Source organism: Pipistrellus kuhlii, unplaced genomic scaffold (genome assembly GCF_014108245.1).
Source record: "Pipistrellus kuhlii isolate mPipKuh1 unplaced genomic scaffold, mPipKuh1.p scaffold_m20_p_9, whole genome shotgun sequence".
Classification (NCBI taxonomy): domain Eukaryota; kingdom Metazoa; phylum Chordata; class Mammalia; order Chiroptera; family Vespertilionidae; genus Pipistrellus; species Pipistrellus kuhlii.
Genome location: NW_023425595.1, coordinates 13,769,634 through 13,793,072, shown reverse-complemented (window position 1 = coordinate 13,793,072; position 23,439 = coordinate 13,769,634). Strand labels below are relative to the sequence as shown.

The 23,439-nt window shown below is 36.3% G+C and overlaps 2 protein-coding genes across 6 annotated transcripts in view; one reads left to right on the top strand and one right to left on the bottom strand.

Annotated features, from left to right (window-relative positions):
• The window catches only part of DNAJC24 (DnaJ heat shock protein family (Hsp40) member C24), a 39,302-nt gene extending 19,233 nt beyond the window's left edge, over positions 1 to 20,069 (top strand). Inside the window, exons 3-5 of one of the 2 annotated variants that reach the window (XM_036428585.2) lie at positions 2,963 to 3,101; positions 15,498 to 15,566; positions 18,726 to 20,069. In XM_036428585.2, coding sequence (XP_036284478.1) covers positions 2,963 to 3,101; positions 15,498 to 15,566; positions 18,726 to 18,856 — 339 coding nt within the window. In that variant the 3' untranslated portion in view covers positions 18,857 to 20,069. The remainder of the gene's footprint in view (positions 1 to 2,962; positions 3,102 to 15,497; positions 15,567 to 18,725) is intronic. The other variant, XM_036428586.2, reaches the window with a different exon arrangement.
• Positions 20,070 to 20,614: 545 nt separating this feature from the next.
• IMMP1L (inner mitochondrial membrane peptidase subunit 1) overlaps positions 20,615 to 23,439 on the bottom strand; it is a 32,581-nt gene continuing 29,756 nt past the window's right edge. For all 4 annotated transcript variants that reach the window (XM_036428582.2, XM_036428583.2, XM_036428581.2 and 1 more), the window contains 2 exons: positions 22,049 to 22,159; positions 20,615 to 20,782 (listed from right to left, as the gene is read on the bottom strand). In XM_036428582.2, coding sequence (XP_036284475.1) covers positions 20,714 to 20,782; positions 22,049 to 22,159 — 180 coding nt within the window. In that variant the 3' untranslated portion in view covers positions 20,615 to 20,713. The remainder of the gene's footprint in view (positions 20,783 to 22,048; positions 22,160 to 23,439) is intronic.

Sequence of the window (23,439 nt, the reverse complement as noted above, 5' to 3'; positions counted from 1 at the left end):
CAAGATATTTAATCATATTTGCAAAGACTTTTTTTCTAAATAAGCTAACATTTACCAGGTATCAGGAATTAGGAGCTAATATTTTGGGAGGCCATTATCAGCCTACCACAGAATATGTTTTTTTTGTGTGTGTTTTTTTTTTAAAGACTTTCATTTTGTTCTGGAACTTGCTGTCAGAACAGGTCAGACTGAGGCTTTTATCACCCCAAATGATATATTTATTTTCTTGCCATAACTACCATTTTTTAATTGAAGCCTGTATTGTAGAATAAAATGTATTGCATTCTAATAGCACAACAGATGAGATTTAAAAGCCTAGGATGATGAGTTGCTTAATTAAAATAGTAGTCAGGAAAATATCAAATTGATGAAAGAGATTGAATGAATTGTTTTTTGACTCTCATGGAACTTAACTATGACTCAATAAAATTTAATGATAGCATTTAGTTTGGGGCAGCCTTGCTTTTGTAGGGCTTGCTTGGTCAGGTTGATTCATGTCAGGTCCAATTATTCTTTTATTGTACCAAGTATCCTAGCTAATAATCTAATAAAGAGGGAATATGCTAATTGACCCTCATACTGTCACAAAGATGGTCAGCGCATGACCATCCAGTGCATGAATTTTCATGCACCAGGCTTCTAGTACCTTCTATGATAGCCTATGAGAAATTACTTGTGTTTTAGTCTGTACTTCTCCTATATAGCTACTAGTTTAGAATGATTCTGCTGTGATCTTACTTAATGTTTCTGACATATTGAGGTTGAGTTTTCACATATAAATGTATCTTAATGTATACATAGTGCCATATTTGAGTATGTTGCATATAATAATATTGAATAATATCAAGTATATTACACAAATGTTCACACAGTGTTAGAGAAATGGGTCAGTTAGGGAACTTTAATGTAGCCAACTCTATTTTGGCTTTGGGATTGCCTAAACCTCAGAATGGGAACAATTTTTATGAGTATCATTTGATAAATTATGACCACAAAAAAAAATTAAAACTGTAGTTTCCTTTTCTTTAGTCTTTATATTAGCTTAAATATTTAAATGTTGTTAACAGATAGATTTGGCTTAGGAAAAGAAATAATTTGCCAACTGGAAAATGGAAGCCTAATTCTCTGTTTGTCCTGTAATCTTTTTTTTTCTTCCCCCCTCCCCCCCCCAGCATGTATGATGTTTATTAGTTCTTCTTTGCAGCCAAATATCACAGCTACTTTTGCCCTCCTAGTTGAGGACATCAGTAGTTGAACAAGTTCAGCATGAAGACAAATTCACTGTCAAAACCCGTAGTCAGCATTATGATTAAAAACCTACATACTTTCAGATTTCTGTATTGAGAATTGAAGTAATTTAACTTCATGTAACTTGCCACAACTCACTGAGTGGTCTTGGCTTTAGCAACTTAGATAATAAATGATATGGTACTTGTAAGTTTTTCATGTTCTTTCAATGTCTGTAAAGCAAACAATAAAATATTCAAGTGATAGCCTCACTAATTGATGAATAAGTGAACTAGATCACATTAGCATCATGAAATGTGAATATATCAATTTTCCTGTTTTATTATAAAAACATTTTTAAAAGGGTTAAGAACTAAAGGGAAAAACTTCTGCTAGTTCAAAGGAATTTCTAAAATAATTTTTAAATTAAAATTTGTTCTGTGATATATTTAATAAAACATTTAGAGGACTGCCGGGACCAGTTTGGCTCAATGGATAGAGCGTCGGCTTGGGGACTGAAGGGTCCCAGGTTCAATTCCGGTCAAGGGCATGTACCTTGGTTGCGGGCAGATCCCCAGTAGGGGGTGTGCAAGAGGCAGCTGATCGATGACTCTCTCTCTCATCGATGTTTCTAACTCTCTATCTCTCTCCCTTCCTCTCTGTACAAAATCAATAAAATATATTTTAAAAAAAAACATTTAGAGGACTGGTAATTGCTGGTTGAAAATTTTAGATGAATACTTATTTACTTAAGAGTGAAAAGTTACATATCTCAATGTCTGCTACTGTTATTCCCATATTACTTAAGTGAAATGTCTGTAAATTTAGTTAATCTTTCCTTGTTTGTTGGGAAACTGCTGAAAAGCAAATGACATTTTTATTCTTTTAGAAGACCTGATAGATAACAAGAGAAGGGTTAACCACAAAAAAACATAGAAAAAAAGGAAAATAGAGAAAATATAAGTGAGGTATCCAGTAGGCCACATTTACATTTTCAGTTGATAATTGAATTGACATAAAACTTTATTTTTGACCAAATAGTTAAAAGAATTTGCTGCATACTGAAAATACTCTTAAAAATTTCCTAGCAAACACTTGTAAGAAAGATTTACTAATGAGTTAATTTGTATTCAAATGTTTCATTGAGTTCTTTAAAATTCTTTCTTGTAAATCTGCCTTTGGATAACCATTTTTCAATTAAAAAGTTTTGTGCAAAGATTTGTAATTAAAATATTCAGAACTGAGCTAGAAGATGAAAAGTGTTTTATTTTACAGTATAGTTGTATAATGTAATTCCATGAGAAAAAGCGAGTGAGTACTCCATTTGTGGTGGTATCGATAGCCATGCACATTATATAAGGAAGCTTCCTTCTCTGCATAGTTTGTGTTCTTCCTGTCATGCTCTCCTTGTCTGCATGTACCTAATTCTGTTTTTGTTAGTCATCCTCTCTAGCTAGATTGTCCATGAGACCAGTGATTCCACCCATCAGCAAATTATCCAAGAAAATGCTGTCTTTTGCACGTTGTGACAGATCATGTCACTAGCAGATTTATAGCTACTCCAGTGGTCTAATTACCCTGGCAAGCCGTCTCCCGGGCCCAGCACTGTTGACTTGTTGCCTTGGCATCTTAGTTTTGTCTTCTCATTATCTTCTCTCTCCAGGAAAGCTCATATTTACAATTTTTTAAAACTTAACCCTTTCTGTTTACCATCCTCCTTATTTTTGATTGGCAGTATCATCCAGACAAACAAAGTACAGATGTGCCTCCAGGAACGGTGGAGGAATGTATACAGAAGTTCATCGAAATTGATCAGGCGTGGAAAATTCTAGGGAATGAAGAGACAAAGAAAGAGTATGACCTGCAGCGGCATGGTAGGTACTTGTGGGGAGGAGCCACAGCACACTGGCACCTTTCTAAGCACCATCTGCAGCCCTGCCTGGGGAGCATTCTCCTTCTTTACCGCCCCTTGAGTTTGTAATTATGCCCCATTCTTAGTAGTGATTATTGTCACTCCGCCGAGAAGTTAGCAAACGACTAAGACGTGGCTTATGAATCTGTGGAAGCTACTTTTTTTTTTTTTTAAATATATTTTATTGATTTTTCACAGAGAGGAAGAGAGAGGGATAGAGAGTTAGAAACATCGATGAGAGAGAATCATCGATCAGCTGCCTCTTGCACACCCCCTACTGGGGATGTGCCCACAACCAAGGTACATGCCCTTGACCAGAATCGAACCCGGGACCTTTCAGTCCCCAGGCCGACGCTCTATTCACTGAGCCAAACCGGTCCCGGCTGTGGAAGCTACTTTTTATAACTGATGAGAAATGTTTAATTACACATTCCTACTTAATATGTTTTATATGTTTATTTTATTAAATTATAATACTTTTAGATTGTGTACTGTATAAAGGAGAGTCTAAAGGAAGATACCCTATGGAGTAACATTAAAGCATTCTTCTGTTATGAAGAATAAACTATTCTTTATAAGATTGCTATAAATAATATTTTAGGAATGAACATTTCCCAGGCAGTTTCAAAAGTAATTTATTTGATGCATTTTAGAAAATAGCTTCTTAAAACAGTGACAAGCCTTTGTGAGAAAGAAAGAGAGAAATGTAGGTCAGGTTTATCACACATGGATTGCGGTTACACAAAGTGATAGGCTGCCTTTCAGCACTGGCCTGGGGACAGGAGTCCCTCAGCCTTCTGTTTGAACCTTCACTATGGACCCTACATGTTAATGGGGGGAGTCAATAATCAGTTACAGCCTGTGGGGAAAACACTCAATTGCACTCTGCAGTAGGGCACCAGCCTCAGCATTGACTTGCACGTGTGGATGAAAGCTCACTGTCTCTGGAGTTCATTATTGAATCCCTTTCCATGCCCTACACTGGCACACCATCAGACCTAATAAAATGCTTTTAAGACTTATACAACTAAGGTTTTGAAAATTTGATATAAAAATCAAGGCTTTATTTCTAAAACACGTCATTATAGGATAAAGACAGTATAAAATAAATATAGAGTATCCATATTTATTTTCAGAGAGAGTTGTCTCAATAAAATTAAGTATTGCTTATAATGTGTGATGCCTTTGTGTATCAAGACTCCATGAGCTATTTGTTTATATACTGCAGTGTTATTGTTGTTTAAATAGTGGCTTTCAGAACAGTAATCAGCTCTAAGGCCCTTCTACCTTCTTTAAGACTGGTAAGGTTTTTTTCTTTAATGTTAAGAAATTGATGAATGTATCTTTGTAATGAATTAGGATTTTTAATTTTCAGTTATGTCTTGGATATTTTTTTCCTGCTTCTATTGGGAACATCTTTCAAATGTATTTCTTTAGTAAATGTGTTTGTACTTCTGAGACAGCATAGGGTCTTGGGCCCAGAAATAGAAAATACTAAGTGGCTAGGAACCCAGGAACTTCAACACTGGTAACCCTTCTGACAAAAGAATGCAGAGGTGCTTCCATGTGAGGATGAATTCTATCCATACATACATCTTTTTAACCTGGGTTAAACATGATACAATTTCTATGAAAGTATTGAAACTGATACACATGAATGTGTTATGTGCCGAAAGGTACTTATGTTCCTAAAGCGACCGAACTGTACTGGAGGTGATTATTCTCCCATGGTGCTTTTGCACATCTTGATCAGTCTTTACTCTGTGGGATGCTGATTTGCATCCCACAGAGTAAAGGATAATCCACAAAGCTGTGCCTTAAGGAGTGTAGGATGTGTACTAGCACAGTGACTGCATTTTTGCCATTCCACAACCATGTTCTATTAAGTGAAACTGACTAGACGCCTGTTGTCTTAGGAGAAAAGAGATGGGGAGAGATCAAGAATAAAAAAATATTATCTTCCACATGTACATCATCATGAGGTAATGGATGGGTAAACCAAAAGTGGAGAGAAATTGGAAACAGAGTTTAAGTGAGTAATAGGATTGCATGAAGGAAGGCTTATGAAGATGTTGGGAGAACAAATAATCAACCTCTTCAACCCTTTCTCTTGCCTTTGAGAGTTTTGAGTCCTTGGTTTTAAGTTTTTAATGGGAGCAACTATGACCTGCTATCTTGTAGGGGACTAGGTCATTGAGAAGGTCACAATAAAGTTTATGCAAAGCAGATACAGTGAGAGTTGGGCATGATTCATGATTCAGATAAATAGGCTGATCAGCTTACAATTTATATGTAAGCTTACTTTGTAAGTTTTTCAGGCCAGTTGAATTGAACTATTATGGAAGAAAAGTGGAAATACCTCAGATCTAGTAAATATTTTCTTCATTTCCAGGGGCTCCAAATAGTGAGAATGCTCTGTTTCAGTTTCAAATTGAGATTGGCTTGCCTTCAGATAAGAAGTAGAAGTCTCTTACCCAGATATAACTCACTGTTTTTAAGTTTCATGCTAGAGCTATTTTTAAAAATCTTATAATAAACCTAGTTTCCTGTTGTCATTTCTTTTGACATTAATTTTTCCTTCCTGACCAATTTTCAGTAAGTGGCACCTCAAAAGAAGGAAATGAACTTGAACTTCTAACAGTGCAGATTTAGATTTGATAGAAGGAAAACCTTTGAGAGTGATAATTTGTTAAAGACCAGGATAGGTTACCAAGAGAGAGAGAATTTGTTATAACCAGGTCAAAGCACTCTTTTTTTCTGGGTCACCCCCTGGGGACATGGAAATAGCTTTGTCACACAGAACTCTTTTTGCCTGTGGTGATAGTTCATTGTAGAACTTTCTTTTCTTAGGGTGTGCTTAAAATATGTTTGTTTCCTGCCATTATTAATTGGGAGTATAAAATAAATTTGAGCTTGGTAATATTTGGGAAGGAGGCATGAGATGTTTTATTGGCTGATGTTGAATGCATTCTCATATTTCACAGCTCATGGTGCTCTGTTATAAGGAAAGCCTCATCAGTATTGGCCACAGTCATTTATTTCTCTAAAAGATAATTTAAAGGAGCCTTTGACATCAAAATTTCTTTCCTTCACAAAATAAATTATCAAATGAGTTCTAATAAAAAGTCCAGGGTAGAGTACCTAAAGTAAACTACATACATTGTTTCTCCTTCATTTCCACTTCTACGTTCCTAGTTGACATTTTAGGGCAATGTTGGCCAGGCTGAAGAATAGCACATCTAAAAAAGGATGAGTAATATTCAGTTCCCAGATAGTATACATTTGAAAGCAGTGTTAGCTAGTGAATTTAATCAGTTAGTTCCAGTTGGCATATTTACCTTATTGTTTTTAAGGATGCCTCCAAAGTCTGCTTCCCATATTCCCTTGAAAGGCAGGTAGTTATTCAAGATTAGGCTTTGCATTTTAGACAACCAGATGAACACTTTAAATGTTGCCATGAATAATATCTATTGACTAAATCTTATGGAGAGTTTTCTCATATATTAAACTAGAGGCCCAATGCACAAAATTTGTGCAAGGGCCTTGGCCCCAGCTCTGCCCTCCACTGCTGTGGCAGGGGGTTGAGGCCCTCTGCCACCCATGCCTTGGCCCCCACCACTGAGACTTTGTCTGAAAGGAAGGATGTCCAGTCTAATTAGCATATTATGCTTTTTATTATAGGCTAGAGGCCCGGTGCATGAAATTTGTGCACACGGTGGGGGGTAGGGTTTCTCTCAGCCCAGCCTGCACTCTCTCTAATCTGGGACCCCTTGAGGGATGTCTGACTGCCCTCTCATAATCCAGGACTGCTGGCTCCCAACTGCTCGCCTGCCTGCCTGATTGCCCCTAACTGCTTCTGCCTGCCAGCCTGATCACCCCCTAACCCAGTGGTTCTCAACCTTTCTAATGCCGAGACCCTTTAATACAGTTCCTCCTATTATGGTGACCCCAAACCATAAAATTATTTCCGTTGCTACTTCATAACTGTAATTTTGCTACTGTTACGAATTGTAATGTAATGTAAATATCTGCATTTTCTGATGGTCTTAGTACTCTTTTATTAGGATAAATACATTAAAACACATCAAAATTATATAATCCTATATAATAAAGAGGTGTTATGCAAATTGACCACTCCAACACATAAGAAGGCCGCCCCTATGTGGTCAAAGATGGCTGCTACAAGATGGCTGGCAGGGGAGGGCAGTTGTGGGAAATTGGGCCTGAAGGGGAGGACAGTTGGAAGGGACCAGGCTTGAAAGGGAGGACAGTTGGGGGTGATCAGGCCTGCAGGGGAGGGCAGTTAGGGGCGACCAGTTCTGGCAGGGGAGGGAAGTTGGGGGCAATCAGGCTAGCATGGGAAGGCAGTTAAGCATCAATCAGGCTTTCAGGGAAGTGGTTAGGGGGTGGTCAGGCAGGCAGGCAGGCAGGCAGGCAGGCAGGCGAGCACTTGGGAGCCAGCAGTCCTAGATTGTGAGAGGGCAGTCAGACATTCCTTGAGGGGTCCCAGATTGGAGAGAGTGCAGGCTGGGCTGAGGGACTCCCCCCATGAACGAATTTTGAGCACTGGGCTTCTAGTAGGAAAATAATTGGGATCATGATTCAATAACTTTGTAATGACAGTCATATTACAGATCTCGGTTGTTTCTGAGGTTCTACAGAGTGACACAGCTTATGAGTTAGGTTATTTCTCTGTGACCTGAAGAGGAACAAACCTTCACATGAAGTCAGTGAAATTAAGTAATATTTTAAAAAAAACTAAGGAGATTGAGTTTGTAATCCTTGGTGGTACATTATTTTGTGTGAAGGTATATCTTGGTTTTCTGTTAGTGAATTACTTTGGGAATATGGAGCCTTCACAGTACACAATTGGACAAGTACTTGGATACCAAAAATAGCCTGGCTCAGAAGGAGATTGCGCTAGACATAAAGTTAGCATGTCTTTAATCAGAGCTAATCAGTTCCCTCCACCCACTGATTCGATATAAAGTGTCAGTTCTGATGTTGTAATAGGATAAATATTTGAGAATGGGGGATAAACAAATAAATCTTGGACCAAATGAGTAGCATACCTTAAAACCCCAACTACATGTATGCCAGATAACTGAATCAATATGTAATTTCTTAATCTCAAAATAAGAATCCTTCCTGAAAAACAAGTTAATTCTAAAGCCTGATTAACTCCCTAAGAAGGGAAATAATATTTGTAAATGTAGATAATATGAATTTGAGTTAACTGTCAGGAGTGATATTTGTGCAAATTATGTGCAAAAACTAACCCTTACAAAATACCTGTAGTTAGATTAGGATTTCCATTTATGGTCATATCAGTATTTCCAGTTCATTTTAGGAATTTGAAAACTGACTGTAAAAATGTGCTTGCGGTAAAACTTGAAGATAAGCATCAAGAGGTGTGTGTGTGTGTGTGTGTGTGTGTGTGTGTGTGTGTGTGTGTCTGTGACTGTTTCTGGGGAAAGTAACTATGTGAAATGATGTAGAAAATTCATCCAGTTAGAGATTGGCATTTTCTTCAGAGGAAGAAGAGAATATAGATAAAATTTTCTATGAGGGTCCTCCTGCTCCATTCTATTTATCACAAGAAGGTGACTACTTACATTATTTGTTACTTTTACTTAGAGGCAGTTAACTGGGGTGTTTTTTTTTTTTGTTGTTGTTGTTGTTGTTTTTGTTTTTTCCCCCATTACAATATATTTTAAGATAATTTCTTAATTATTTTGAGTAAAATTTGAAAAATTTCAAATAATGCTATAGAAACCTAGGGGCAAAATTATAGTCATAATTCTGGTATACTTGAACATAATTGGCGGTTCTAATTTAATAATAGGGAAAATGTAGGATTTTAGGAAATTTGTGTCTCCAACTTTAATTTGTCTCCCAATTTCTACGTGGGTACTTGACCTAGTTGAAATCAGTGGGTCCAAAACCAAGACTTGAACCTGGTTCATATTACATTCTGATTACTTCTACTTTACTATACAACCAATGAAGTAGAAATGAGTGTTGACATTACTTTTTAATTTTTTTTCCTATGTGATCTTATTCTCACAGCTACCACAGTAGTACATACCCAGATTATAAAACATATCCATATTATTTCCATAGCTGCTAATTGGCCTTCTCCCACAGTCTTTTACATTTTGATTGGTCTAGCTTTCTTTATTCTTACTCCTCTAAGAACTTTTTAAACCATCCCTTCCCCCAAAAACATTTGCCCATTCACCTGGAATTTAAATGGCCAAAGATTTCAAGTTTGCCCCTAATTACATCTTCTAACCTTATCCATTGATCACAAACTTAATGTGAATCTTCTCCCCTGGGTGGTTTAGGGGCTCCCAAACACATCTGCTTCTGCTGTGTGTCACTTCTTAGAACACCCTCCCATTCTGACTCTTCACAGTATTCTTTATTCAAGTTCTAACTCAAGTCCTCCTGTCTCCCTCCCCACCCCAGCAAAACAAGCTTCTCTGAAGTTCTAATCTGCCATCACTTCTAACTTCTGAATTTAATCCACAAATTAATTTTTAATTTTTTTCTATGTTTCCCATCTTTCAGTTCCATTTGTTACTTCAGAATGACCAAATAATTATATAGATATGACTTTGATAATAATGGGTCAATTTTGATGGGGCTGACAAAAGCAAAGTACTTTGAACTTGTTACTTAAGCCCAAATTCAAGTGTTTGCTGCCTCCCTACACTAAGGCTTCCCAGTACCTCCTCAATAATGATGGTTGATTAGTCATTTTGTTAATGGTCTGGTAGAGACAGGGCAATACAAACATTATAAGTTAAAATAGCTGCCATTTATTGAGCACTAGAAGTATTATAATTGTCTTTTAATCATTGTTTAATAACCTTATAAGGAAGAAATAATTATTTCCAGAGAGATTCTGAGGCTCAAAGGGGTTAACTAATTTAACTAAGGTTGCCTAGCCAGTAATTGATAGAGGGGACTTCAAAGCCATTCTATGACTCCTAATCATTGTGCCAGGCTGTCAAGTTTTGAATAGTTGTGTACCATCTACTATTTTTAGTTCCAAATAGTGAAGAATGAGGCATAGCTGAGGGTCAGAACAGGAGGCCAGACCTACATCTGCTGCTGTTCTACCTGCTATGTAGTTAGTGAAACATCAAATTCAGTTTCTTGGTTTTATTTGGTACTTTTCATGAGTACTGGCTTTAGGTTTACTTTATAAAAAAGGTCTGTAGTTCTTCAATCCATAATTAAACTCCAAATATGTAATTTTTCTTTTATATAAAAAAGCCTTGTATTTGTGATTCTTTAATTCTATCTGGGAAAGGATTGTAGAGTTTTATAATTTTAATGAGCAGGTTTCAAGTAAACGACTGATTCTGAATCTCTTATCAAAGTAGAGGCTATTCTAAGAGCAGAGACTGTTAAGGACAAGAAATTTTATATGCATCAAGTCATTTCTTATACAAAAAATTTAATTGTGTATAGTGATATACATACATAAGAATTAAGTGATTGTTTATAATTAAATTACATGTTTTTAAAACAGCAAGACCTAAAGGAAAACACTGCATTTGCTTTTAACATAAATAGATGACTTCTTTAAGTTTGAAATGAACTTTAAATACTTTAAATTGCATAGCTAAATACAATGGATGACTTGAGAGCATTCTGGGGACTTGATCACTTGAGTCACAGACATTGCTACACATGAATAGTGGGGACAGAACTGCAGATGGACTCAGTCTTTTGGCCAATATTGGGTTGGTTGAGATTTTTTGATACTTAAGCCATAATGAATAAAGTTAAATTCCTCTCCTCTGTAGGTTTTTGTGGCTACTATTTATTTATTTCTACTTACTTAAATTATAGTTATAGTTAGAAAAGGTATCCTGAGATTAGGAAGTATAATTATTTAGGCAGCAAAGAGTTGTTTTAAAAATTTTAGTATCATTAGGAGGAAGTTGAAAAAGACTGGAATTCCATTATCTTGTAAGAAGTAAGAAATATTTATTGATTCCCAAATGGAGCTTAAAAAAAAAACCTTTCCTCTTTTAGGAAGTTGTGAATGACCCAGCGAGAGCTCTAGTAAGCTTTACTGAACCGAGCTGCTAATAGTTATTTAATGTTATTCTTCAGTGGGAAAGAATCTCTGTGGATTTTCCTTTTAATCTCTTTGAATTGTAGGCTCGTAAACCTCTCTGATGAGCCTGCCACTGTTTTCTTAGATCCCACCATTGAGACAATGGAGCCACAGAATTCTTTCACCTCTTGTTGTCAGACAAACCCAATAGAACACAGGATCAGAAGGGCCTTACTTCTAAAGATTTAAAGATTCTTTTTCAAGTAACCACATAAATTATTTGATTTTATCATTATATTGCACAGGAACCTCTTTAACTATAGTGCATTGCTTTCTATATGTAAATAAATTGGGAAATTTTTCATATCCCCATATTTAGTTAATCATGTCAGCACTGCACAGGGTGTGAACAGACATTAAATGTTCCCTGATACCTTCAAAAAAGTTGAATCTATTCACTTCAAAAGAATTAGGCCTTAATCAATAAAGAAAAATATTTTTTTAAAAATTAGGAATCATGTAATGTCATTGATCTCAAGATAGAGTACAAATACCAGGCAATGCGTTTTCTTTCCAGTGGCTGGTTGTTTTTTTATGTGTGTGTTTTTTGTTTTGTTTTGTTGTTATTACCATTCTATAGCTAAGAGTTCAGATTTAAATCTAGCCTCTGTTCCTTTAATTAAAGCACTTTCTAAGTCAATTTATGTTTTCTCAACAATTTTAGTAGTGTCATGTTAACGGGAGAACTTTGAGATAGGATTTATGTTTTCAGATTTAAAATCTTTCATTGTAACAAGCAAAAATATTTATAATATATAATACTCAAAATAAAACAAATTGATCTGTATTGCAGATGCCTTGCCTGATAGACAATTATTAAAGCTAATTACAGGGTTCCTGTTACTTTTAATGGCTAAGGATGAATTAAATTTTCTAATTATAACTACAATGGTGGACAAACAGAGATCATTGTTTAAAAAGAAAAAAAAAGAAAAAACAGGAAGATCCATGGTGGCAGTGGAATAAGTGAAGCTACCCTCATCTTCTCCCAGGACCAAACAGGAATTAAAATTAAAATATAGAGCAGTCAGCCTGAATAACCAGCTGAATAGCTGGATAGAAATCTTATAACCACGGGTTTACAGAAGAAGCCACATTGAGACTGGTAGGAAGGGCACAGCAAAAGAATTAGTCCCACTTCCACGGGCCATGGGCGGTGGCTGAGATTCCAGAATGATTTCTCAGCTGCAAAGAAAGGTTCCCCCTGAGAAGAGTGGAGTCTCAATCCCATGCCAGGCTCCCCAGCCCAGAGCACCAGAGCTGAGAAGAGGTACCCCTATAATATTTGGCTGTGAAAACCCGTGGGCATTCTGTCTGCCAGGGATAGACAGGATTCTGCTAGAAACACAGGTGCCCCTTTAAAGGGCCAAAGCACAAAAATCTCCTTGGCAGCCACTCACTTGGGCTCTTCAGAGAGAGGGTGGAGCAGACTAGAATTGTGAGAGGAGAGACTGGAGTTTGTGGTTCTGAGGAAGTAGTTAGAGGGACAGCCACTAGGATCCCTGAGCTGAGATCTCCCACATACCAGATGCATTCTCTCCTGGGTGGAGCACTCACCTCCACAGGGCACCAGCTTGGAGCAATGCATAGTCCCACCCTCTGGACTCCCTGTTGCCCTACCTTGTGGAGCTTGTGCCCTGCTGAGGAATCAGTTGGCTTGGCTGGGGATGCAGAGGTCTGGCAGATTTGGGCGGGAGCATTCCTCCCACTTTCCCTCTAACCTGACTGACTTCCCCCACACTGTTGCCTCCCCTCACAGGATATCTGCTAGCCCCAATCTCCAGGTTTCCTGTGTCCTAACTCACCCAACTCCTGGTGGCTTTGTCCTGCCTAGGTCTGGGCAGATCCATGACAGAATTGAGTTTTGTGGCTCTGAGGTGAGGCCCTCTCCCTCTACCTTCCCCCAAGCCTGACTGACATCTCCTCCTCACTAGAGATCCACTAGCCCCATCCTCCCAACTCCTGGTGTCCTTGCTCTACTGAGATTCACCTCCTGGCAGAATTGGACAGGTGCCATTTTTCTCTCACAGGCCCGACTGTACAGAGCCCTACCTTCACTCAGCCAAATCTTGGTCTCTTCTGCCTAATAAACTACTGACCTGACCCTCGTGACTCCCTGAGACCCCGCCTCACTACAAAGGTGTGTGAGCACCCAGCTTGAGTATACCCAGGGATGTTTGCTGAGTGGCCTCAGACTCAGCACTGGCAAGGAAGTTGAACCTGTATCAGTGTGGTAAACACCACTCACCCCTACCTGGTCACTCATTAAGAACCTACCTCAAGCAACACAAGTACCAGCAGAGGCGCTTTCAGTAACAGAGCCTAACAGGCAGAGCAGGCAGAGGTGGATTTTGGGGTGCCTTGTTCCCAGCTGACTTGTCCCCAGGCCTGATGATGGTAAAAGCTGGTCTTGGTATGCAGCTTGGTCCTTTGTACACACAGGCCTAACAGGTCCAAACTGTGATTGCTTTGTAACTCCAAACGGGTTAGCCAGGACCAGTCACAGGCAGCATCTGACATTGGCCTGCACTGGAGAGGCCCCAGAACCCAGGCACTGAGTGGCCAGCTTTTGTTTGGAAATTACTTGGCATGTTGATACTCTGCATAAGCTATTCAGTGGGCACACAGAGATAGAGGACGTACCCCTAACCACTAGGCAAAGTCTGTATCTTTGGAATTTAGGTATAGTTTAATAGCCTGTTGATACCCAATAAGATGTGAAGTGATACAATATTTGACGTACCTAATAGAAAACTATGGTGAGTTCAAAATATTGTATAATCTCTTTACCTATTTTAAACTTGTATAACTCACTAATAAATTTTGAACAGGCAGTTATTAAATATAATTAAATTGCTGGCATTCACACAACAGAACAAAGGGAAGTATTCTCAGCAAGTGAACAAGAGACTAGGGAGATAGCTAAAGAAAATTTCATTGAGGTGGAGGGTGGATTTCTGTTAAGTGTTTACTTTTAGAAGAACCATACTAGGAACTATGTGACTTGCCTTTAAAGGAAAGCCTAGTGCTTCTCATTGCTAGGTGCTTTCTTTGTCAGAAAATACACTGATTGTAAACAAGAGTGCATGTTTATACTATCTGGACTGTACTCTTGCTAAACTTAGTTGGAATTCCAGTTTTCTTTTCCATCTACAGGGAAAACTTTGGCCCAGGAAACATCAAGAAAACAGCAACACAATACAGTTGTATTTTATAATTACTGAAATAATGTAAAGTAATTCTTCCTTTAAGTTACTTATTTAAGTTATTACTCTGTTGCAAACAAATAAAAATCTGATGACTATTAGCCCATTTTAAAGTACTTTTAGCTGGGTCTGATTTTATTGTTACACCCTTGTATTAGTCTATTCCATATTCTATAGATTTGGTGGCTTAAACAACATAAATGCATTTCTCACAGGCCTGGAGGCTAGGAAGTCCAAGATCAGGGTGCCAGTTGAAGTGATTCCTGGTAAGGTCTCCTGGCTTGTGGACAGCCTCTTGCTAGCTGAGTCCTCCTATGATACTTTTTGTGGTGCATGCATATGGAGAGACCTCTATTTCCCTTATAAGGCCACCAGTTCTGACAGGTTGGGACCCCCTACTCTTTCTGCCACACTGAACCTTAATTACCTCCTAAGATATTCTTGTCTCTAAATACAGTGACGTTGGGGGTTAGAGTTTCAGCATATGAATTTTATTTGGGGAGGGAGGGATGTGTGTGTCTCATAATTCAGTCCATAACTACCAAACTCCTAAAGTAGATAAGAAAGAGATAACTCAATATATAGGGGTAGAAAGCTACTAAAATATTAGAACTAAGATTCAAATACAGTGTTTTTATTCATCTCCATGTTGCCTACCTTAGTTACAGATATAGTTTATCTGACAACAACAACAACAACAACAACAAAAAACTAACCTCTGACAAAATATAGCAATCACTAATTTATCCTGAGGGATCATCAAAATCAACTACAGAGTTTTGCATGTTGCATATTTGTGAAAAATTTGTGGTAGACTTTGTTAAAGTTTATAAGTGGTATGGTCTGGAATGTTTAGTCAGCTGAAGTCAGGTAGCCTTAAAATTGCTGCCAGTTTGTAAGGTAAAATTTAAAATGGTAAGTACAATAAATTAGAATTATAGTGATCAGGCTGGAGTTGCGTTTTTAGCACTCTTCATAGCTGTCAAAATTAAGTGTCTCGTTTTATATTTTACAGAAGATGATCTAAGAAATATGGGACCAGTAGATGCCCAAGTATATCTTGAAGAAATGTCTTGGAACAAAGGTGGGAATTTATTTTCTCTTTTGACTGTAGTAAAGGAAAATATTAGAAAATTTCTGTAATAAAATAAAAACTCTATGGGATATTTGGAATCTTAAAAAGAAATAATAGCTTGGCTTTTGATACATATGTTTTTGTCTTGAATAGTTTTGCTTCATTCTAAACTTCAGTTATTGTTGTCCCCCTGTATGACTCATTCCTACTTATTTTTCTATTCTAATTAGAGGTTACTTATATAAGATTTCATAAGGTTTTCTTTTTTTAAAACTACTTTGGTTTTTGGTTTATTCTCCATCTGTGTAATGGAAAAATAGTTAAAGAAGATAATTTTCCTACCCTTTCTATGCTGACATTCTAGGTGCATTCCCCTTAGAATTTTTGTTTGTTTATCATAAATTATCAGGGCAGGCCTTTCAATGTTATATTTTTCAACTTGGAGCTTGATTTTATACTTTTTTGTCTGAAGCAGAAAATAAAAATCAGTCACTGTCTTTTACTCACCATGAAGTCATGTCTTTTTCACTTTCCTATTACTAGAATTTTAATAGTTAAATCTAATTTCTCCACTCTGATATTTCTGTGAGTTGCTCAGGGAGACATTGTTGGGTTTCTTTCCTAAATGAAGACCTTGAATACCATACTTCCATATTTCTCTGGTCCAGTGAAGATAATCTTACCATTTCCCTGAATTTGTATATACTTTTAACCCTATAATTTTATTGTTCAGCCTGGCATACAAATCCCTTAGGGACTTATAAAATTTACTAAGTGTGAATAGGTAGAATATAAACACCCCATTCTTCCTGAAAACAAGTTTAATGAACTATTTTTTAATGGCAAATTCTTCATGTAGTGCTCTCAGAAGTTGGGTCGCAAGCCATATTGACTCAGAAGATCATGTTTTTGCCTTTGGGCCACTCTGCTCCTATAATGCCAAATGAGGTCCTGGAGTAGAAATTCTTATTTGTAGGGAATGATTAGAAAACAAGGTTTTGTGTAACTGGGGCTCCCAGAAGTTCACATAGTTTCATCAGCGTAAACTGGGAGAGCTATTGCTATGAAGATAGAATACACTAGTGACATAGGCTTTCACTTCTAGATCATGAGCCCAACAGAATTGAACATGTCACTTATCAGGGAGACCTGCCCAGCTAAATAAATCTTCTGGAAATATAGTATTGCTACTTTATCAATCAGTGTGTGTGTGTGTGTGTGTGTGTGTGTGTGTGTGTGTGTTTGAATCTTTCATTAGACAAATCTCTTCTTGCTGTGGTCTATGTAACTAGTATATTTTGTTTACAGTTCCTGATAATGTGAAAATGGTGTAAACTGGGTTTTGTAGTTTTTCTTTCTTCAGTAACATTTAAAAATATAATTAATAGTTTAACATTTTTTTAAAAGTAAGAATATGGGCTGGGTGTCCAAGCATCTGTTAGTCCACGAATATATGAACTTTCTGATACAAGTGAAAATGCCGAAAATTTGGACACTCAAGATTTAGTATGGAAAAGTGGATGAAATGCTACACGATAGACATGGCCAAATTATCAGCTTCTTGGCCCAAGGACAGTTTGAAATGGCGTATTTTATTATGCTTAAAAGGCATACCTGAAGAACTCTTGAGGGACTAAAGTTTTAACCTTTCCCCCTTATAGTTAATTTCATATATAACTTGGTTATTTTGTCTTTATTCATGATATTTAAAATGATTATTTTGGTGAAGTTATCACTTTATTAAGTGATAGAAGAACATATTGGAAGAAAGTTGACAAGATTTGAGTGTTTAGTAAGCATTAACATTTGGAATCATCTATGACAAAACTCCACAGTAGCCCAGGGTGGCCTCTGCATCATTTACCATGCACGTCACCTCAAATTGTTTTTCATTGTTCACTGAGGTGATAAAAAAAAAAGGGGGGGTGGGGGGTGGGAGATGTAGCTTAAGAAAACCAATGGCTAGAATATGCACATTTTACACAATTTAATAATAAAACAATTAACTATGAAAGCATGCTCCACTACATATGTATGTTGGCTCAGATGGAGGATGTTAGCATTTTTAAATTCCAGATTAAATTATATTTTCTTGTTGGGGGAAAAGGCATTGTGGTAAAAAGTAAAAAGCAGGGCTGGTGAATGAATCCATGTTTTCCTTAATGATAAAAGAAACACATAAAGTTGGTTCATTTAATTACTAGTTTCTCCAAGTCCAGACTTTATTAGAGAAAAACAAGGCAGTCGAATTTTTTTTTCCCTTCTTTCTCTTCTTTTAGTGGCATATATTGATATCAAACTGTTAAAAAATGAAATTTGAGAACTGAATGAAGAAATCATATCTTAGTTCAATTATCTATGTAACAAATTATGACAGTAGTAAAATAATAATTGTTTTTCTTTGACAGCCACTTCTCAGTGATAGTTAAATTGAATGACCAGTAAATTAGGAATTCTTTTAGTTAAGGGACATAGCATTTCAGCTTCTCAGGAAAATTACAGACTTGATAAAATTTCCTTAGGCTACACATCACCCTATGTTGTTTTCTTTGGGCATCTCACTTCAGTGGTTGCCCTTTGGCTCACAAACCATTTGTAAACACCAAACAAACAGATACACACACAGAAAAAACATACCATATTGTGTGTTTATATTTTTGAGTCAGGACTCTTAAAATAGTATGATACCAGAACAGATATATTCAAATATTGAATTTGATACAGTCAAATTAGCAGTTTTTTTTCCTAAAAGGATATACTCCAGGCAAAAGCAAGTTCTTTAACAAGACAGGTAGAGTTGTTGTTTCTCCTATACAGTTATATTTTGTACAAACACATTATTGAGAATAATGTGAAATTTGTATGAATCTTAAGAAAACAGACTTCAAATAAATTTTATGGGTTGCTTCTGAGCATCAGCTTTCACCCCAAGATCTTTGGACTACTGATTTATAGCTTCAGTCCATCTCCTTTACAGAGATTCTTTGGGTGAATCATTTTTAGAAACACTGCCCCTGCCTATATAAGAAATATTTTCAAGTTCTCATTTAATACATTTTACATTTACTGAGCTTATTTTGTTTTGCAGTTTCTGTGGAATAAACCACATTGTGTGTGTTTGTGTTGTCAGTGTAGTTACTTATAAGCATTTTTCTGTTTTCTCTGCAGATGATCACTCTTACTCTCTGAGTTGCCGTTGTGGTGGAAAATACAGTGTTTCCAAGGATGAAGCCGAAGAAGTTACCCTGATTTCTTGTGATACATGTTCACTAATTATAGAACTCCTCCATTGTAGCTGAAATTGTTCACTAAATAGACCCTTAACTGTATATTCAGACATGTTAAGGAAAGTCCATTCCAACTTTATACATTCAAGCAACTGTAAAGCTGATAAAAAAAAGGAAACTTTGTCAGCTCTATTATTTGCAAAGAAAATGTAAGCTTGTCAAGCAAAGTCTAACCCACATTAATAGAAAATAAATTTAGCTCTGTATATGTTTACTAGAGACCTGGTGCACAAAATTCGTGCCTAGGTAGGCCTCTAGGCCTGGCCAGCGATCAGGGCCAATCTGTGGAGCGACTGGCAGGGCAATCGGGGAGGTGGGGGCCTGGTGGCACCCACCTGGCTGGCCTGGGGCCTGGTGAGTTGGGGGCAGCTCCTGCACATCATAGCGACTGGTCGTTCCACTGTTCATTTGATTTGTATTTTAGGCTTTTATTATATAGGATAATTTATAGATTGCCAAAAAAAGAGACTTGAATTATAAGTTATTTATAGAAAATTCCTATTTGAGAACTTTATATCTCCTCTTTTAATGGGTCACAATATCATCATATTCCTTTATAGTTACTAAGTTTCTGAGGTAACATGACATTTCTTGCTGTCAAAGTTGTAGGTCTATTGTAGAACTATTTTCAAATCTCAGGTCATTAGAGTTAAATTACAATCTGTGTGAATAATATGTGAGCCTAGTTCTCCCAACTTGAAGACTGACTATGGATTATTCATGAGGTTATTTCAAAGTTAATAAGGAAGACAAAGTTGGGACTGCAGAAGGAGGAATAGCTTTGGAGAAAATGACTTCAGTCCTGCCACTGTATTTCCAAAGCCTTCAAGTGATTGTATTAAAGGGAGTAAGGTTCTTGATCGCTGCCATCTTCACCTTTAAATATAATTTAGGAAATGGTAGCTTTAGAAAAAAAATTGAAACAAATGCATTACTTTCTTGTTTCAGAGTGCTAAAATACAGTATGAATGCCTATATTTAGGAATAAGGAACCAATGCACTGCTAGTGTAATGAAATGGGCTTTTATAATGTATCATTATTGATTATAGTAAACTGTAAAGATTTTATTTTTCTATATATTTAACATTCTATGTACAGTGTAATTCAGAAACAATATGAATTTTATTTGAAAATGTATCCTTTATAGGGTCACTAAAACTTTAAATATATACATATATATTTTTCAGTAATTTTTTATTTCAGAGAAGAAGGGAGAGAGAGAGAGAGAAACATCAATGATGAGAGAGAATCATTGATCAGCTGCCTCCTGCACACCTCCCACCAGGGATTGAGCCAGCAACCTGGGATGTGCCTTGACCGGGCATCCTATTGGATCATAGGTCAACGCTCAACCACTGAACTACACTGGCCGGGCTGAAACTATTTTCAAATGAGTGAACCAAGATTGTGACTTAGCAGCTTTTTATTAGGTTGAATCTTTGCATTTATTGTTGGTTTGGATTTATAAGACTAGTTTCTACTTTAATTTTGTAAACATAGCTAACAAAAAAATAAAATACAATAAAAAATAATTGTAGCTAACGTATGAAGTACATTCATGGAGTTTTTTTTTTTTTTTATTATTGTACCTAGAAAACTAAAAATTCAAAAGTGAGGTTGTCATCCAGGTTTCCTCCCTAAAAATATTTTTACATATGTCATAAACTTTAGATGGTTTATTTTGGATTACGCTTACCCGTATATTTTGAATTAATGTAGCTTGCAGATTGCTTGTTATTCTTTACATGTAAAAATTAAACATAACAAACTGAATAGCAAATAGTTTATTAGTAAGTACATGGTTTCAGTGGCAATAATAACTTCACTTAAACAGGAGGCAATAATCAAATCAAAAGAATAAGTGTTGGCTAATCATCAGAAAATCTGTGGCCGTTCGGGCTATCACGTAGAAATCCAAAATCACTCAGAGGCCAAATCTGTAAAATCAAAATTGATTGAAGGCAATTAATGAAAGTGATATTATATCATCATATTCCTTTTCATTCTTTTTCTCTGCCATATAACTAAACACTTTCTCTGTATTCTTCATTCAAGAACCAATTCCTACATCAAAATAAGACTTTAGGAAGTAAATTTATATGTGTCTATGTGTTTAAACTCTTACATGGGTTTGAACTGCATGGGTCCAATTACAGATTTTTTTTTTTCCAATAAATATACAGTTACCCTCCATGTGCCTGGGTTTCATATCCATGGATTTAGCTAACAACAGATTAAAAACATTATTTTCCATCCATGATTGGGAATCTGTTGAAGCAGAGGGCCAACTGTATGCATTGTTCTATGTGACTTTACATAAGGGACTTGAGCATCCACAGATATTGTTATCTGAGGGCTTTCTTGGGACAAATTCCAAATACTATAAGTTTTGGAGGAGTTAAAAGTTATATGTAGGTCAGTGCCCCAACCCCTGAGCTGTTTAAGGGTCAATTGTATATACGTGTGAGTGTGAGCATGTGTGTCTGCATTTTCTTTTACTACCCTCATAGTTAACTAAACATAAATACTTGAATATATGCTTAAATGTAAAGAATTATGTAAATTACCCCCAACTATTCCTGTATATTTCCCCCCTTACTAATTGTGAGAAAATAGAGGAGCCAGTGAAAACAACAATCTTCCCTAGGAATCATAAATTTACTACAACCATGATAAGTCCATTTCTCACTGTACTTAACTAGGATATCCCTGCACTGCAGATATTTTGAATCTAGACTGCTCTTCAGTAAGTGCATATTAATATAGAGTATCCCCACAAAATGTATATACATACTTTGAATAATTTTAAAGGCAGTGTTTATTAACATGCATTTCATTTTCAAAACTGAGCTATCAGCTGTTAAAGTGTTTATACAATTTTTGGGGACATGCTGTATATTCCCAGGATATTAACATGGTGGTAAAAGTAGAAAGAAAATTTTGAATGTTCAAATTAAAGGCTTTTTATGCTACAAACAAAGGTAGTTAGTTTTAATTATTTAAACAAAAATATTCTCAATTACCTGTCTCAATGGGGGGAAGGAGCAATGTTTATAGGTATGAAGGCTAACATTTCCATTGCTGTTACTGTAACAGGTAAGACCACTAACAGCCTGAAGAGCTCAGAGTTCATTTTGAAAGAAAATGTTTTTTTACCCTCCAGCTCAGAGAAGAAGGCCTACATTTTAAGTAGAAAACAGTACCTTAAAGAAGATTCGTCCTCTTATTAGTCCATATGGAATAGGTCCATAGTACCTAGAATCTGTAGAATTCTGTAGATTATCACCTTCTAACCAAACATGGCCCGTTGGCACCTGGAATTAGAGAAGAAAGCAGCCCCTTTAAAAACAAAAAACAAAGACAAATTTGGGTGCTGTCAATAAAAGGTGTCTTGTGCAGATAGAGAAAAATGTCCTGAAGTTGTCTTTTTATAAAATACATATAAACCCTATGATTTCATTTTCAAACAATAAAATAACTTTTATTCATTAGTAATAATGTTTTAACTTTATTTTTTAATATATTTATATTGATTTCAGAAAGAAAGGGAAAGATAGAAACATCAATGATGAGAGAATCACTGATCAGCTGTCTCCAGCACACCCCACATGTGATTGAGCCCACAACCCAGGCATATGTCCTGACGGATTAGAACTGTGACCACCTGGTTCATAAATCGACAACTCAACCACTGAACTACACTGGCAGGACAGATTTCAACTTTTAAATGCCTTTTTTGCCACATGGTTCCCCAAAATTAATTTGTTATACAAACCCCAGACTGAGGTTATAAGAGATCAAAACAGTGTGACAGGGTCATTAATTTAATAGACTTCAAAAGAGGTCATTAGGATGCTGATTGAAAATGTGTCCCCTCTCAGTAACAGCATAAACAGGGTAGCTACTTATTCAGCAACATCCTGGGGCCAATAGCAAGGCCAGACTTATTAGAATGCTCATGATGAACTAAATGGTAATTGATTGTGACATCAATTACAAATAATCTCATCATTTTATTGGAGTGGACTTGTCAGAATTCTAATTAAGATCCTTGTTCTGCCTTGTACAGGCCATATCTTCAATGCATTATACTTCAATAATGACCATAAAGACCCAGAAGGACCTATTATAAAACCATGAGTTGTAAAATTAATGATGGTGACCCTCTACTAAAATAAAAGACCCTAGTTCCTATATGTCCTGTGTATTAACTGGTTAACTGGTAAGTAACATAAGCCTAAATTTTTACTCGATGACAATCATAAATATATTCAGAACAGAAAATGTTTCTTTTAAAAAAAAACAAGGCCTCTTTGATATGACTCATTTGCCCATTAATATCTGTTCAACATAAACTTAAAAAAAAAATTACTCCCCAGCAACAATCCTCTTTTGGAATGACCAAGTTACTATCACTAACATGAAAATTCAAGCCAAATAAGAAGAAAAGTTCTGCAGCAATAATATGAGTAGATTAAAATATATTTTATATGGAAGTTTAAAAAAGCTTTTATAACTTTCCAACTAAAGTAAAACAGGACTTCAATAAATGCATTTGTAATACATGTTTTGCAAATGGCCAAAAATGGAAATC